Genomic DNA, 15331 nt, shown 5'->3' on the forward strand with positions numbered 1-15331 from the left:
TATGAATAAGGCATAGGCAGTGGAGCATTATAGGGCTACATCTAGTGCAGGAGGGCGGGGCCAGTTTTCTGTCCTACAGTACATGGCTGGGGTAGGGGTTAGGGCAGGTTGCCATCCCTGAGTTGATCTGCAAGGGCTATCAGCTCTCAAACTGTTCTATTTATACTAAGTATACTGCTTAAATCTAACCTAATTTCATAGAAAGTTTAGGTACATTTCTTCTTTCCGGAATGCCCATAACAATAGCCAGCAAGAAAATAAGATGGAGGCTTCTAAACAAACAAATCCAAAAAGTTTCTATTCCTCAGAACTAACCAGCTAAAGTGTTCTTTTCCATGGTGCTTGCAGACATATCCTCATTTATCTGAAATGTATGTGCAACCTGTTGATATTTTAAGCAGACATTCAGTAGCCCTTTATGATGTATTAAAAAGTTCAGCAAATAGGAGGCAGTAACACAGTCATAGGGTTTAGTACTTATGCTAAGATCCATGGCTGCTTGAAATAAGAGATGTAGATTTTCAGAATCCTGAAATAAAAAAAAAAAATACAGGTTCAGTAATTTTCAATATACATTTTTCTTGAGTTTGCATATCAACGGTGCTAATTATTTTAATTCAAACCCTTTGGGGTTTGATTTTCAGTGACTTCACTGGAGTGCATTTTCTCTCAGCTATCTGTTTTGTATACCAACTACCTTATAACTAAGTATGTCAAGACAGGGATTTGCACAAGCACATTTGCTAACATTTAGCAAATGCATACCTACAGATCTATTGAAAATAAGACTCTTCATATATAAAGTAGTGCTCAGACACTTCAAAACATTATGAAAACAAAACATGTTCTTCTGCATTTTAACTGGTAACAGACTTTATACAGAAAAAGCCCTATGCAGATTATTATAAAAGAGCACAACATATACTGTGCAGCACACACACAAAAACAATAAAAAACAAAGAGCAGCTGCCCACTGATTTGCTTATACATTCCAAATCAAGCTTTTTCAGGGTAACAAATGGCAAGAATTAAATAAACCAGAATCTGATTAATTAAGGGGACAATTTGCAGACAATAAAGGCAGCAGCTTGAAAAATAAATTTAAAACCAGCCACAAAGAACCAGTGTAAGGAAGAGAGACCAAGAACTGAATGTTCTAAGGTACAACAGTAGCAAGTCAAATGCCTCAACAATATCCTTCAAAAGGCAGGCACAGCAGAGGAGAATAGAAGGCACGGACAGGCAATACTTTTCACTCTTTAGTGCAAAGCACATACTGTGTTCACGTCATTCACCACTAAACTGAAACACCCCAGGGGTCAAGGCAGAAGCAGCTTAACAACACATAGCAACACAATATTTAAACGCAGAAAGTACCTTTATTCAACTGATATTAATGGGGGAATTTAGATACACAGCATATAACCACACAACTTGGAACTTTGCCCAAACACCTGGGTCACTAACCCCATTCTAATCAGCGCGCGCCACAGGATCTTCAATGACCTGGTTTGGTCCTCGGATTTTATGCCTCTTCAAGAAAACAGCCCCTTCAACAACACAGTGTCTCAAACATGCTGGAGATTGAAAACTGGCACCTATTGAACCACGCATATCTCTAATACTTTCAAAAGTAGTGACTTGGACTGACCCCTTCTTAATTTATGAGATATGATACAATCACAGTACAAGGTCATGCGGCCGCAAGTCATTTCCTTAAGGTTCCTTTCCCTTCCCAACTACATTTTACTCCTACTCTCCCAACCAATGAAGCAAAAAAAGGATATCAGACCAAAACCACATGCTACTGTGAAAATGACCATCGCATTTTGATCTTCTCCATTTGATATGCGGTCTGTGTTCTTGATAAAACAATTAAAATGGGAAGTATGATTTTTAGGGAATCCGTATCTTTAAACTAAAATTGTGTCATACCTGTAAATCTAACATATCATGTAGTTTCATAAGAAGTTCAAATGCTAAAACTTTTACTTCCTCAAAAGTGCTGGCAAAACACTGGATTAGAGTTTGAACACGGGTAGAATCAATTTCTTGAGCCAACTGAAAGACTGCTTGCGTCTGACCTGTTCAAAGAAACCGATGTTGCCATTATGCTTTGTTATCACACAACAAGAATTTGTATTCCACTTTTATTTAATGGAACTACTGCAAACTCTAAGGGCTTGTCTACATAGTCGGATAATGCACGCTATGGGAGTTTGATTTCTAACGCACACGAATTTGTTGAGCATTAATTGGGCTATGTAGACCCTGCTGGTGGGCATTCAATGTTCCCTAGTTAAACATTTAATATGAGCCAGCAGGATCTACATGGATCGATTAATGCTCAACACATTAATGTGCACCATCCCACAATGAAGACAAGTTCTAAGACTGTGTTAGAGCTAAACAGACTAATGCATTATTTCAACATGCAGAGTTTTCCTATCACTGCCTACAAATCAATTTGTGTTGTTTAAAAAAATATATTTGTAATCTAGAAAGTAAGCCCTAGAGAGTACAAAAGGTACTTACCACATTAAAAACAAATTCTAATATTCTCAAAGCTCAGACTTGCCAACTCTCGCCAAGTTAGCTTTCCTTAAAGCTCTAGCCATGTAATTAGGTGAGAAAATCAAATTTCTTTTTTAAATGAAAACCTCTAGCTGTTATGACTTTGAAAAAAAGATTGAAAATGTGACCACATTGAACTCTAAAAGCTCAAAACCATAAAAGCTAAAAAATAAAATTAAATTAAAAAAAATTACAAATATTTTTTCTTAAAAAAAACAAGATGATATTTGGGGCTGACTATCCATGACTGACTACTTGGGATTAACAGGAATGAAGCAACAGACTCTAAAGTGAACACTATTTTGAAAAGCACACTTTTACTCCCACATATAAGATCATAAGATTAGCTAAATTTTTAATATAGTCCCCTCTAAAAATATTGTCTAGTTCCTGAATTCATTAGTATATCTTCAGTCTGGTCTCTATGATTTCTGAAAGCCTCTAATACCTCCCACTACGACTTGATGTTCACAAGAGTGTTTTAGGAAAATAAGATTAATTCATTCATACAGATGTTTTGGGGAAGAGGAAAATGTAGCAAGAATTTAATGAGTCATTCTGCTCTCTTGCTCAAATAATACTTAGCTTTTTCTAGATAATTTTTACAAACCATTTATTTTTAAGTTGTTCATACAATCTAAACACAGAATTTACTAATTATAAACACTTCAAACAGGCTCCTATTATGAATACTTTAGAATGTTCGAATAATCCTGACACTGAAAGAAACAATTGTCTCAACACTTTAACCGTTACCAGCACAGAACATGAGCAATCACCTAATTTAAAAACATTCCCCATTTTAGTGTGCAGTACTCTGAGAACCCACTATCATTTAAGTCTTTTCAGATGTAACAGTTTTTATGGTCTTGGTATTTTAACTGCAGTATGTTCGATTTCCCATAGTTTCTGAAAACTGCATTTATCATCCCTTAATTTACACTCATTCCTAAACCAGAATTTTCTTATTCTGTTGACACCTTCATTTTATTTAAAGAAGAAATAATATAGCAAACTGCACCTGAAGTGTAACTTTTGCAAAACGGACACAAAAATTGAGTACCCAATTAATCAGTGCACTGTTGTAAGCAAGCCCATTTTTTAACCCTACCGATGCCCCACCATGAAAGTCAAACACCTCACCTTCTGGAGCAGAAAATATTTCTGCTATTGATCCCAAAATAGTTAATGAAGAAAATCTGGTTGGATGGGATGAGCCAGGAAACAGGGCTTCAAAAAGTTTGTCACATATAGATGAAATGAAATCCTGAAGATTACAAAAGGCATGTGCTGAGTACAGTTTGCATGCTATGCACATTAATTAAAATTTATTGAGAAATCAGAGACAAGATGACACCCACACAGTTATGACGCCCAACACAGTGGGCAAAAAATCAGAGCTGGCCAGAAAATGGAAAACTCTTTCTACAAAAATAAAATAAAACAAAAATAAAGCAGCAACAGAAGCACTTTCAAAAAGTGTTTTTGCCCCAAACCAGGAAAAGATTTCATAAAAAATTCCATTGTGGGAAAACCAAAATGGAATTTTTGGTTTCTCAGCTGCCCAGCTTAAAAAGTGAAATTGAGAAGAGCCTTCCAGGCAGGCAGCTGGATATCCTTCATTTTGATTTTCCTGACTGTGTTATGAGAATTAGTAGTTAATGCTTTTCAAGTGCTATAAAAATGATAAGTATTATTATTATTATTAGACTTCTTGTAACAGCTCCTATACTTACTTTATACTGCTGTAAGGTTGCAAAATGATCCCATTTAGCTGATTCTTTAATTAATTCTTGTTTGGTTTTACTTTGCTCCAGTTTATAAAGTACCTGGGAACTTTCTTGTATTCTGCAGAACAACTTTTAAACACAAGCAAAATGTAGTTGATCACACACACACAGAAGTATGATTAACAGCAGATTTAAACAAACATTTGGGCAAAGTTTTCAGGTTTAGTTGCTTATAGTTTCAAAAAGTGTACAAGTTCATGCACCATGTAATAATCATACTACTGACATCATTCCTTGATTCTCCCTTTTCCACTCTGATCTGCCCCCTTCTCCTGCTAGCACAAATTTAGATACCACATGCACCTCCTCCATCCCTACCCCCACTCCTAACCTCACACCCATTCCCCTCCTCCCCTTCTCTTGCTGTCTCTGGAATGCCCACTCTAAAAAGTTCACAGCCACTTCTTTATATCTTATTCCCTTCAGCTCCTTAATCCTTACAACTCTCTCTTCTTTCTCCCACATCATATACGCAGAAGTTTCATATTTCCTGTCCTCCTCTAACCTTTCCACTTGCCCCAGTGACCTCATCCCATTTCCTGATTGCTCTCCAGTCCACTCTTATCCCCTACCTTACTCTTCTCCTTTACCTCTCACCCTCCTCTGGTTCTCTCTTTCCATGACAATACTAGCATGTTTTAGTCTCTCCCACCTTTAATCCCACTTGCCTCTCCAACTACCACTCCATCTCCCTTTCAACGTTAAACTCACTAAACATGTGATCTACAATCATCACCTGGAGTTCCTCTCCTCCAATCCCATGCTAGACCCACTCCAATTAAGCTTCTGCCCCTTGCACTCCTCTGACACTGCCCTTGCAAAATTCTCTACTATCCTCTTCCTAGCAAAGCTCAGAACCAGCACTCTGTCCTCATCCTCATGCCGCCCAACACAGTGGCTTGACCTGTCAGCCACCTTTAACACGGTCAACGATGCTCTTCTTAAAATCTGGTCTTTTCTTGAATTTCATGACTCTGTCCTTTCCTGTTTCTCCTCTTACTTCTCTGATTACTCCTCCAGCACACCTTTCAGAGGATGCTCCTTCATCCCCTCTCCAACTTTCTCAGTGGGTTCCACAGGGCTTTGTCCTTGCTCCCCGTCTCTTCTCCCACAACAGCTTATCTGCTGATAAGACTACCCAGAAGCACAAATTAAACTCTCTTCCCTATGCTGGCAACTCGCAGATTAAACTTTTCTATTCGAGATCCGTCTTCTCTGTCCAAACTAAAATGTCAGCCTGTCTCTGACATCTCCCCATGCATGTCTAGCCATCAGCTCAAACTGAACACGACAAAAAACAGTGCTCTTAATCTTTGTCCTGAAGCCTACATTCTCCTTCATGCCCAATTTTGTCAGCCATTGTGCACACCACTACCAATATGCTGGCTGTTCAGCTGTAACCTGGGTGTCCTCTTCAATTCAGTTCTTTCTCTAGCTCTTCACATGCCGATTATATCTACATCTTGCAGATTATTTCTGCATAATCCCTCTGTTTTGGCTTTTTCTACCCACCATTCAGATAAAACTCTCCTTCACCTCATGTCTCGATTACAACAACATCCCTGGACAAATGCAGTCTTCCCCTGCTCATATCCATTCAGAATACTGCTACAAAGATCATTCTTCTAGCCCATTGCTTTGACCACGTCACCCTTCTTTGAATCCTTCCACTGGCGCCCCTATCCTTACCATGAGGAAAAGCTGCTTTTCTTCAGTTCCTTCACGGCCTATCGCCACTCTACCTACTTCTCAATTCACTAATCGAAATGTCAACTTCTGTCTCCAATTGGACAAGGATATCAGCCTCCATCATCCACTTGTTAAATTTTCAAACAAGCACCTTTGCTGGTTTCTCCCATGCTGCCCCTCATGCTTGAGAGGAGCTCTCCATAAACATCTTCAAATATACCGCATTATCCTCCTCAAAACTCTTCATCAAGTTTTTTGTAGGCATCATGGTACAAAAGGAAGACCGATAACGCACTGATACCACTGACTAAAATGTTGACGAATTTTGTCTCAATGTTTTCTTGTACTCTCCCAACTCTCTGTTACCTTGTATTTAGATTGCAAGCTCTATGGGGCAGGGGTCATCTTTTTGTTCTGGGTTTGTACAGTACCTAATACAATGGGGCCTGATCCACAACTAGACCTTTTAAGTATTACCGGATCACAAATAGTACATATTTCAGTTGAAAGAACAGTCTCCATTTTATAACTTGCTAAGAGACTTGGTTTTAAACAGTGTAAAAATGATAAATACATGGGCTTTACTACATTGTTTATTCTTGAAGATTACCTTTTTTAGTAGGGAACAAATCTGCTGCCTCACTGCAGGAGACTGGCTGTTCAAATTGTAGGTAATAAAAAACTGAATTAGCTGCATCTCTTCCATGGTCAAGATTTCTGTGCTCCGATGAGTTTCACAAAGCAAACCTAAAGCATCAATGCGAACCTACAAAACATCCCAAAGTGAAGTATAGACTTTTTTTGTTTTTACCTAGAATAAATACTTGAAACAGAAAGTTTGTACAATGATACTGAAATAAAACAAAACATTGTAAGGCTAACCAAGTCTTCAAACTTTAAAGCACAAAAATAACTTTCTTCATCTACCTGATTATGCTGATGAACTAAACCGTGCTTTACATATCCAGTTGATAGGAGACCATCCCTCATGATATCTCTAAATTGTAAATGTCCATGAGCTCTAGCTGTTCTCAGGCATGCCATCAAGGCTCCAAGAGCACCTCTGGTATTGCAAGAGCCTAAAGAAAAAATAAATAATTTCTGTTGTATTGACACATTACGGGTTGGAATGTCAATACTCTACTTCAGGCATCCCCCACCTTTCTAGTCTGTGGGTGACATCCTAAGAGAAGGATCTTCTCCTGGATCCAATCAGGTCCCCCATTCCTTATTCCAAGTACCGTCAGAAACGGCTCAGAGAACCAACAGCAGCAGTTCACTAAACCACTCTGAGAACCACCACCAAGCCATGTAGCTACAACAGCACCACAAACCTTTTAATCACTGCCCATTGTAATAAAAATATTTTATGAAAAGTGAACTACAAAGCTTACTGATTTGTTTCCTCTACACTTGTTGTGTGCAAGTGTTTATAAGAAATATGAACAAAATATACATAAATACTGTAGAAATTTATATGCATTTTATTACTAAAAACTAATAAATAAGGAAACTATTAGGCAGGCTTAATTTAAAAAAATACAAGTAAAGCTGGAGTGACATTTTGTTTTATGGTAAGGATGTGAAAAACATAACTTAAAGTGGAGAAGCTCTTATATATGCACTCAGCCATCACTGTAAATTCCTCTCAGCTATGCTGAGAGCAATTTAAGGAAAGCCTGGAATTTCTCACCCTGCCTCTCCCACTTATTAATTCCAAGAAAAAAAAACAAATCAGAAATCATATCTCTACAATTGCTGCAGCTTATCTAAACATCTGAACTATAAATATTAAGTTTATTTTCTTACCAATATTAGCATCAGCTGAAGCCTGAAGAATTTTAATCATGTAGCTCAGACTGCCAGGGCTACATTTCAGTAGTTTTGGTAAATAGTAATCTATTACGTAAGTAGTTTGGTCAGGATTTCCTTCACACAATATTAAAAGAAGAGGAGATACCCATGTGTCATGCCAGTGATTAATCCAGATGGTTTTTTGAAATGCAGATATTAGATGACTCTTGTGATTTATAAACATGGTTTCCAAAAGATCACTTGCATAAGGTGCAAGAGTCTGATCACTCATTACATCCAAGATTTGCGCTGGGATTGTTCTGTCCACTGTTAAAATATTTTCGACACCCACACACTCCACAAGACAGCCAAGTGAAGCATATTTCCCTTTAACATGCCATTCTAAACTTAGCAAGCTCTCTGTCAACATTGACAAGAAAGGGTCTGATTTTACAACAGATCCTTTAAGAGTGGCTTGGTGTATCCGCAGGATATTCTTGAATATCAACTTGGCCTGGTGTCTAACAGCATCCAAAGGATGTTCCCAATGCGTGTACACATATTCCAGCAGTTTCCCAGTTGTGTTGGAGTTTCCATTAAGACTGCACTTCAGATTTTGGGAGCTTGATTCAAGGACATCCAATGCTGAATTAGTCCAAATAGCTAAGATTCTAGATAAAGATACTGCCATATTGGATTCTTTTAATCTTTAAAAGAAGAAAGAAAAAAAATCTGCAGTGTTCCCATTTGTCATTATCCACTCAGTATTACTTATTAAATATTGTTTTACATTTTTTAAGCACTAAAAAACATTAATTCATAATATCCCTCCTCTGCCTTCCCCTTAGGCAAGTAAGGAAACAGTGACCACCCACTGTAGGTGGGAAAACTGAGACTGAGAAGATAAGTGACAAGTCACACTGAGTCAGCAGCAGGATCAGAACTCAAATTCCATGCTCAGTCCACTAACCAGCGTTTCTCAACCTTTTTGATACCAGGGACCAGTTTGCTGCCTTCCTAAATAGCGTCAGGGAGATCTCAGGGACCGGTGCAGGTCCCCGCATCAGTTGTTGAGAAACACTGCAATAAACCACCCTCTCTTCTTTACCATGGATTATTATCACTGCTAGAATTCCCTGACAAATAGTCTTAATTTAAAAATAGCATTGACTGGCTATTTGGACTAAGCCCATAAGAAATTGAGTATTTGTTGATATCTGAACAGCTTTACTATTTTTCATATAATTACTTTACAAATAAAAGGATAAATGTTTTCTTTGTTACAAGAAAAAATTAAAAATTGAACAAAGTTTAGTAATGACGCAATGTAAAAAACAGTAACCACCTCCTTGGCCCCTTAGGTAGGGAGGATGGAGCTGGATATGGGATATATTTTAATAGGGATGACAGTTTTAAGGGTCATCAAGTACTCAAAGCTTGTATCCACATAATTCATCACATTTTAAGAGTTCCACTCCTTTTATTCTGTAAGAGAATAAGAATCTTTGGCAGAAAAGATGAAATCTAGCAAATAAGATTTACATTATGATGTAAGCACTGAGTCTGCCACACTTTCTCATACGGAGTAATCCCTTACTCCAACGCTAGTCCTACTGAAATCAAAAGAAAAATTACATATTTCCGCATTTCAGGAAACAGTGGAAAACTGTGAACACGTTTAGTCAATGAAATATGCAAATATTTTATTTATTTTATAATTGATATCATTAGGATTACTCAGAATAAGGTATTAAAGGTGGCAAAACTTGGACAAGAGTAATTTAAATTTCCAACTTTAGAAAAGGATATGGACTGCAGGACATTGTTAGTGGTATGGTTTCAATGACAGAAATGAATTTGTAAGAGGTCAGAAAAAAGTTAATAAAACAGCATTAAAAAAAATATAGACCTACTGTGAAGCCAAAGATAACAAAACCAACGCAATATCTAAGAGTAATTTCTCTCCATTTTCACCCATACTGCCATTCTTCCACTCTAACATGGCCAGCGCTCCATGACAAAGGAAGAGGAGGACTGAATCAGAGAGCTCTTCAGTACAGAGGTTCCCACAGCTGCTCACAAACCACTCTGGTACACTAGCACATTTCACTGAGTGGAGGAGCAAGTCACTGACCTGCAAAAGCAAAAGCAATTAATGCCAGTGTTACTGATTAATTAAAAATAGAACATTAAAGTACTTAATAAATGGTAGCAGTAAATATATATAGCTTTATTTTAAGAGAAGAAACATACTTACCAAACAAGGTAACTTTTCAACAGGCTCAAACATAGTCTTAGTAAAGAGAATGACAGCCAATCCTGAGGTAGTCTGAACAGTTGGTAAGAGACCTCCTTGTGATAGATAGAAAAAAGAAAACATTCTTTATTGTACAGTGCTTGCTCTATTTGATAGAAACTATTAGAACTGTAAATATGCTATTTTAATTTTTCTGGACAATTTACAATTGTATCTGAGCTCCTGGTGAGTATTAAAAAAATTAAAAACTTAAAATACTCAAATGAAGTAGGAAAATATTATCCCCATAGTACAGATGGGGGAAAACAGATATTAAGTGACTTGCCCAAATTCACAAAGGAAGTCTCTGGCAGTGTCTGCTATGCTCATATTATACATTTACAATAAAATATAATGTAAGCAAAATTTCTAAAGGAAATAGAGATGATTATTTATAAGAACATAAGAAAGAACATAAAAACGGCCAAACTGGATCAGAGTGCTGTCGGTTGCTACCAGTGTGGTACTCTGCTCTTCTTCGATGATGCTAACAGTTGGCTGCGTGCGTGTTCCCTCTGTGTGCTGCCCCAGCTCTGCGCAGATAGCTAACACAGCAGACCCCGAGAGAACCCCCAAAGACCACAGACTCTAGTAAGGTACGAAGGAAGCCGAACCAGGTTTATTGTCAAACAAAGCACAGTAATAGTTCCCTATAGACTCTACAGGGCATACTACGAATTTGTGCTCCCTGGCAATGGACACAGCTCAATCAGTGACGGGACACTCCACTGCCTCCTAGGCTGGACAAAGATATGCGCTCCGGGACCTATTTTTATACCGTTGCCAGACAGATTACTCATCATAGTTCAAACAAATCGATCCATCATGTTGTCCTTTTGACTCTGTCTTTAAGATGCACCTGCCTGTTCCTTGTTATGTCTGTGGAGTGTTCTGCAGCTGTCCTGGCACAAGTTCCTCTCATTAGCACTTATGTGTGTGTATGCACGTACTTCGAACAACCTTTTCTTGCCAACTTCTGTGAGTGGGACCTGCCTCTGGCTCACAGCCCAGCTTTGCTTATCACTGCCTGGAAGTACTTTGGTTCAGGCTTTACTTTGTTTCAGGCTTCAGGCCTCAGACTGGGCCTCTGATACAAGAATTTATGTTTCAGGGCCTCCTCTTACTACACAGACAAATGGTCCATCTAGCCCAGTATCCTGTCTCCCGACAGTGGCCAATCCCAGGTGCTCCAGAGGGAATGAACAAAACAGGCAATCATTGAGTGACCCATCCCCTGTCATCCACTCCCAGCTTCTGGCAATCAGACACTAGGGACACTCAGAGCATGAGGTTGCATTTCTGACCATCTTGGCTAATAACCATTGATGGACCTATCCTCCAATAAGTTATTTAATTCTTTTTTGAACCCAGTTATACTTTTGACCTTCACAACATTCCCTGGCAAGGAGTTCCACAGGTTGACTACGTGTTGTGCAAAGAAGTACTATCTTTTAGTTGTTTTAAACCTCAGGCCTATTAATTCCTGCTTCTTGTGTTATATGAAGGAGTAAATAATACTTTCTTATTTCACACCATTCACAATTTTATAAACATCTACCATATCCCCTCTTAGTCGACTCTTTTTGAGACTGAAAAGTCCTAGTCTTTTTAATCTCTCCTCATATGGAAGCTGTTCCATACCCTTCATAATTTTTGTGGCCATTCACTATACCTTTTCCAACTCCAGTATATCATTTTTGAGATGGGGTAACCAGAACTACACACAGTATTCACGGTTTGGGTGAATTAATTTAGGATTTAAATACGGTGAAATTATGGTATTTTCTGTCTTATTAGCTCTCCTTTTCCTAATGGTTTCTAACATTGTGTTAGCTTTTTTGACTGCCACTGCACATTGAGCAGAGGTTTTCAGAGACCTATCCATGATAAGAAAGAGATCTTGGAGTTCAGTGGTAACAGCTCATTTAGATCCCATCATTTTATATGCATAATTGCTATTATGTTTTCCAACGTGCACTACTTCGCATTTATCAACACTGGGCAACAAAATGGCAGATGAAATTCAATCACTCAGTTTTGTGAGATCCCTTTGTAACTGTTCTCAATCTGCTTTGGATATAACTATCTTATATAGTTTTGTATCGTCTGCAAAATTTTGCCACCTCACTACTTACCCTTTTTCCATAACGTTTATGAATATGTTGAACAGCACTGGTCCCACTACAGATTCCTGGGGGACACCACTATTTACCTCTCTCCATTTTCAGAATGGACCATTTATTCCTACCCTTTGTTTCTGATCTTTTAATCAGTTACAGATCCATGAGAGAACCTTCCCTCCTACCCCATGATTGCTTACTTTGCTTAAGAGCCTTTGGTGAGGGACTTTCTCAAAGCCTTCCTGAAAATTCAAGTACACTACATCCACTGGATCACCCTTGTTCTCATGTTTGTTGAAAGAAAGAATCAATGAATTCTCTCAAAGAATTCTAATATATTGGGGAGGCATGATTTCCCTTTACAAAAACAATGTTGACTCTTCCCCAACAAATCGTGTCCATCTATGTGTTCAATAATTCTATTCTTTACTATAGTTTCCGCCAATTTGCCTGATACTGAAATTAGGCTTACTGGCCTGTAATTGCCAGGATCACCTAGGGAGCCTTTTTAAAAAATTGATGTCACATTAGGTACCCTCCAGTCATCTGGCATAGAAGCTGAACTAAATGATAGATTACATACCACAGTTAGTATTTCTGCAACATTGCCATATGTGCTTCTGATAGCACAATCCTGTATTTATTTGGTACAAATTTTTTGCACACATAAAAAGGTCTGGCAATGCTCACTGAAGCTATTTTTTAAAGTTTGAAAGATAACAGAAATGCCATTCACTCATCAAAAATATCTATAATTGATAAGTCTCATTTCTCCCTCTGTAAATTCCGCTCATTCTGATTGATGATAGGAGTAAGGTTGGGATTTTAGTAAGCTACCAAAATCAATACAACACTCAGTGACTTAAACTGAAGGAGGACAAGTCCAAAAGACAAGTTTTGCAACAAAGAACTATTTCAGTTTCTTACTAAGAACAAACTTTATAGTATTTAAAAACTGCTGATACTTACCATCCATTAAAAAGTTTGTGAAGCTCTTCACTAAACCACACATACTTTGCCAAACAAGAGAACTGGGTTTCTTCCAAAGACTTCCCTGAAAATTTTCTTGTACTTTCTGTAGTAGCATCATTGAAACTTTAATGGCCATCAATAAATCATGCATCAGTCGAGTTTCAGCAATACTATTTCCACTAAGCTTTCTGAAAAGGGAAAAAAAATACAAATAAAGTTAACTAAAATTTGTATTTCCCCCAGGCAAATATTTTGCCAAAGTTACAGAAAAGAAAGTTACTTACTTTTTTCTATCCACTGAGAATATTATAAAAATAAAACAGGAAGCTAAGTCCAAGGCATTTTCTTTTTTTTCTTTTAAAAAACAACTCCTTGCATGCTGATTCAACAGACGCATAAACTTTGTGAACAAATCTCATCAGTCTTCATATTGTTACAATCAATAAGATTAATCACAAAACAGCCACAGACATTTCAATTTCTTTTGATATTTTATCTAAGTCAAGATAACTCGTGCTGTAATTATTTTTTAACAAACCCGGAACAGGGAAAGTCAAGTGGAATACTAAAAACTCAACATGGAAAAGATTTTATTCAGCCCTTGCTATGTAAACTAAGGTTCCATTCTCATTAATATCAAGAAAAGAATGGACCAATAAGTGTTTAGCAAGCGTGCATAAGGAACATACAAGAGCGATGTACTGTCCCAACTTTCCAAAGAATCCCAATTCATTATGATGGAACTTGGGTTTCACCTTTTCAGTATTACATGATAAGTTAACTGGACAAACTCCTCTCTACTCTTCCAATATCTTTTCCTCTTCTACTATTAATTATGAAAATACAGCATTCAGATGTCTGTGAGGTGGGCCTTCTACCAACCTTCCCATTGAGCTGTGTACACAATAGCATGCAATGGAGTCTAGGGTATTCTCAATTCCACAGTGCTACTGGTTATAAGAGACATACACCATGACATGCACAACTCAACTGTAGATGCACAAAGCACATATAAGGCCCAACTTAGTCAGCTGAACTCCAATTTCAGTATGGGTGTGACAGAGAGGGGAGTTGACACAGTGTTTAATCCCTTTCACTGCCCCTAGGAAAGCATGATCCCCCAACCCGAAGTACAACTATCAAACAACTTATTGGGTTGCATCTACCAGATGCATGGTTACAGAGAAACCAGCAGTTTCAATGGTAGTCTGTGTTTAAAACGGACAAATTCTATTATGTCCTTTTTAGGTTCCTGGGTAAATTCCAATGACAACCACTTCACTAATCTGATAACAAACACTAAATTAAAACAAAAAACTCACATGGGAAATGGAAGACTACATTATACATATTTCTCTGTACAGTTTGGTTCAATGGTATTCATGAACTACACAGTTCAAATCCAATTTTGTAATGAAGAAAGTATGCACAACTTACAGGTCTCCCTTAAGATTGGCAGCTACAATACAGTCCACTCTATGCCTCTTATACTGCCACATCCTGGTTTTCTGTCTCCCGCCTTCCTCTACATTCCAGCATGCACCAGGATGGGATAAGAAACTCCTTACCCTTCTTGTTTTACATGGCATAGTTCTGAACATATCAACTTTATCACTATGGCATTTACATCATTAATGGATTTATGGTCACCAGAAAGAATATTCAGAGTCAACTGTATCTTCCGCACAGAGTGGACTTAAAATAGCTAAATTCATTTCACATTTAATTTCACTTGCCTGTTTTCCTCCTGTATTTCAACGAGAGACTTCTGCAGAAACTGAAGAACTATTAAAAATAAATTATAGTAAGAAATTATTTTGTTTAAAAACAGACTGAACTGCAAATATAAATTGGTCCCACATGTGTGTGTGCAGGTTCGTGCATGGACAGAAAAATTATTTGCCAAATGGAAGCAACATTACAACATTACATATCAATCAAGTTTGAACTTCAGTATAGTCTCATAGGAGTAGTTTTCAAAGGAAGTGGAAAAAATCCATAATAAAAATTGTACAATTCCCCTGGGCTGTGCAACCTTAAGTTATGCTGAGAAAGTCGATAGAGACGGTTCCAAAATAAGGATTGGCAGCTTGCTG

General features: G+C 37.7%; 1 protein-coding gene across 9 annotated transcripts in view; it reads right to left on the reverse strand.

The window, feature by feature from the left end:
- Positions 1 to 15331, reverse strand: part of THADA (THADA armadillo repeat containing) — a 288553-nt gene that overhangs the window by 255160 nt on the left and 18062 nt on the right. For all 9 annotated transcript variants that reach the window (XM_073339065.1, XM_073339064.1, XM_073339066.1 and 6 more), the window contains 11 exons: positions 14972 to 15020; positions 13233 to 13423; positions 10105 to 10199; positions 9761 to 9981; positions 7863 to 8554; positions 6981 to 7132; positions 6664 to 6819; positions 4311 to 4433; positions 3718 to 3841; positions 1936 to 2084; positions 316 to 529 (listed from right to left, as the gene is read on the reverse strand). In XM_073339065.1, coding sequence (XP_073195166.1) covers positions 316 to 529; positions 1936 to 2084; positions 3718 to 3841; positions 4311 to 4433; positions 6664 to 6819; positions 6981 to 7132; positions 7863 to 8554; positions 9761 to 9981; positions 10105 to 10199; positions 13233 to 13423; positions 14972 to 15020 — 2166 coding nt within the window. The remainder of the gene's footprint in view (positions 1 to 315; positions 530 to 1935; positions 2085 to 3717; positions 3842 to 4310; positions 4434 to 6663; positions 6820 to 6980; positions 7133 to 7862; positions 8555 to 9760; positions 9982 to 10104; positions 10200 to 13232; positions 13424 to 14971; positions 15021 to 15331) is intronic.

This window comes from Lepidochelys kempii, chromosome 3 (assembly GCF_965140265.1).
Source record: "Lepidochelys kempii isolate rLepKem1 chromosome 3, rLepKem1.hap2, whole genome shotgun sequence".
Taxonomy (NCBI): domain Eukaryota; kingdom Metazoa; phylum Chordata; order Testudines; family Cheloniidae; genus Lepidochelys; species Lepidochelys kempii.